Source organism: Penaeus monodon, chromosome 34 (assembly GCF_015228065.2).
Source record: "Penaeus monodon isolate SGIC_2016 chromosome 34, NSTDA_Pmon_1, whole genome shotgun sequence".
Classification (NCBI taxonomy): domain Eukaryota; kingdom Metazoa; phylum Arthropoda; class Malacostraca; order Decapoda; family Penaeidae; genus Penaeus; species Penaeus monodon.
This window is the reverse complement of record NC_051419.1, coordinates 31322060-31323994: the sequence shown is the minus strand read 5'-3', so window position 1 is coordinate 31323994 and position 1935 is coordinate 31322060. Positions and strand designations below refer to the sequence as shown.

At 37.3% G+C, this 1935-nt stretch overlaps 1 protein-coding gene across 1 annotated transcript in view; it reads right to left on the bottom strand.

Annotated features, from left to right (window-relative positions):
* The window catches only part of LOC119594721 (mitochondrial proton/calcium exchanger protein-like), a gene marked incomplete in the record, with an annotated part of 38055 nt that overhangs the window by 34019 nt on the left and 2101 nt on the right, over nt 1-1935 (bottom strand). Inside the window, 1 exon segment of the mRNA XM_037943781.1 lies at nt 28-560. Within this exon segment, the coding sequence (XP_037799709.1) occupies nt 28-560 (533 nt within the window).

Sequence of the window (1935 nt, the reverse complement as noted above, 5' to 3'; positions counted from 1 at the left end):
CGTAAACAGGACAAGACAGCACATTACCTGTCTGTGTTCTCTTCTGGACAGGACCTCCCCGTTGACGATCCGCCAAACGTACTTGAAGCAGATTTTGGTATCGATGAAGAGCAACCTGAAGCCATGGTAATAATGGAGTATCTCCTCTTTTATTCGCACACCTAGGGACTTTCTTTCCACAACCTGCAGTTTTTTGTCCTGCAACGGAGAGCCGGCCGCCTTGGCCTTCTCCTTGAGGTCCTTCACGGTCACTTCCACTTGTGACGAGGGCTTCAGGTTCTCCTTCTCGAACGCCCGCGTGGCAGTGTGAAAGTTCCTGTAGCATGGCACTTGAACGGTCGTATAGGACACGTGGAGGGCGGGCGATATGACCACCACCGGCCTGGAGATCTGGCAGTGCCCATGGTGCTGGCCGGGTCCTCGGGTCACCCAGCCCCCGGCGAGGGAACCATAGGCGCTGGAGCAGGTCACCGCGAGCTCAGAGGGCAGCCTCGAGGTCACCACACTGCTGCTGCGCCATGGCTGTCGGAGGACCACACCTGGGGGCACTTGGCCAAATCCTTGGGGGAAAACAAAGAGTATGTGGTATGAGAGTATGATCTATATGCAAAACGTCAAAAAATAAAAATAATAAATAAAAAATAAAAATAATAATAATAATAAAAAAAAAATAAATAATAAAAATAAAATAATAAAAAATAAATATATAAACAAACTTATAACATATAACCATTCTTCAAGCATACTTTTCATGACATGCTGTATCATATGCATAAAATGCAATAATTTGGTACAACAATCATTTATACAAAGATTAAAGTGACTGCTGCAATAAAAAATAAAAAAAATCAGCATATGTGAAATAGAAGAATCTATACCATAAATGAAAAAAATGTTGCTAAACCATCTACCAGACACAAGCACAACAAAAAAAAATGTGATTATCTTTTAAATCTAAACATTAATAACTGCAGCCAAAATTTCACTAAAAAACCAATCTTTCCGCAGTAAACCAAAAGGTAAAATAAAATCATAAAACCCGTCTGGATTTCCACTACATCTGCAATACAGTATCCCTTACTAAGAGGCTTAATAACAACAATAATTGCAATATGGGTTGATAAAATGAGAAGTCTAGCCAACTATATAGACATTTTACCTGCATATAATCCATGGTACGCAAACCTCAAGCAAGTGATGTAAATTCTCAAACGCTTTCACGAACAACCACAAATCCTTGATAAATTCACCTCATCCCATTATATTCTTCCAAATATATAAATGGAATAATGAATAATATAAAACAGACAAAATTCATTTGGAATAACAACATCAAAATTCCTCATTACCGCCTCCAACTCCTTTATCTAAATTAATAAAATTCTGTCTTTCAGTATGATCTGAAAATACTGGAGACAAGAAGGTTATCAACGCACAAAGAGCCAAATTACTTTGTATTACTCAAGAAATATGACCCAGATGCTTGCTCTACCTTGCAAGAATGCAGAAGTGTTTTCAAAAGGCATAGAACACCTTATCAGGAAATGGTCTTTATAGCTTATATCTATCTTCTTACTTATATCTATCTTACTTACTTTTTACTTATACCTATCTTCTTAATTTACTTTGTTATCCCTTCTATTTTGTATCTCTATTTACTTCTAGCTTTACCTATTCCCTCAGTTATATCTTCTATTCTAATTTCTATTTTCATCTATTTCTCTCATTTCCACTTGTATTTTCTTGTATTCCTATCATGGTTATTCCTATGTACTTTCTTTCATTCCTAACTATTTTCTTACCCTTTCCTTATACATCTAAATCCTATCTTCTTACCTATCCCTTCATTCTGTTACCGTGTCAACAATGAATCCCACACAATTCACTTTTGTATTCTTAGGGGTAAGAACATATAACGATTCTCATTCCCTTAAA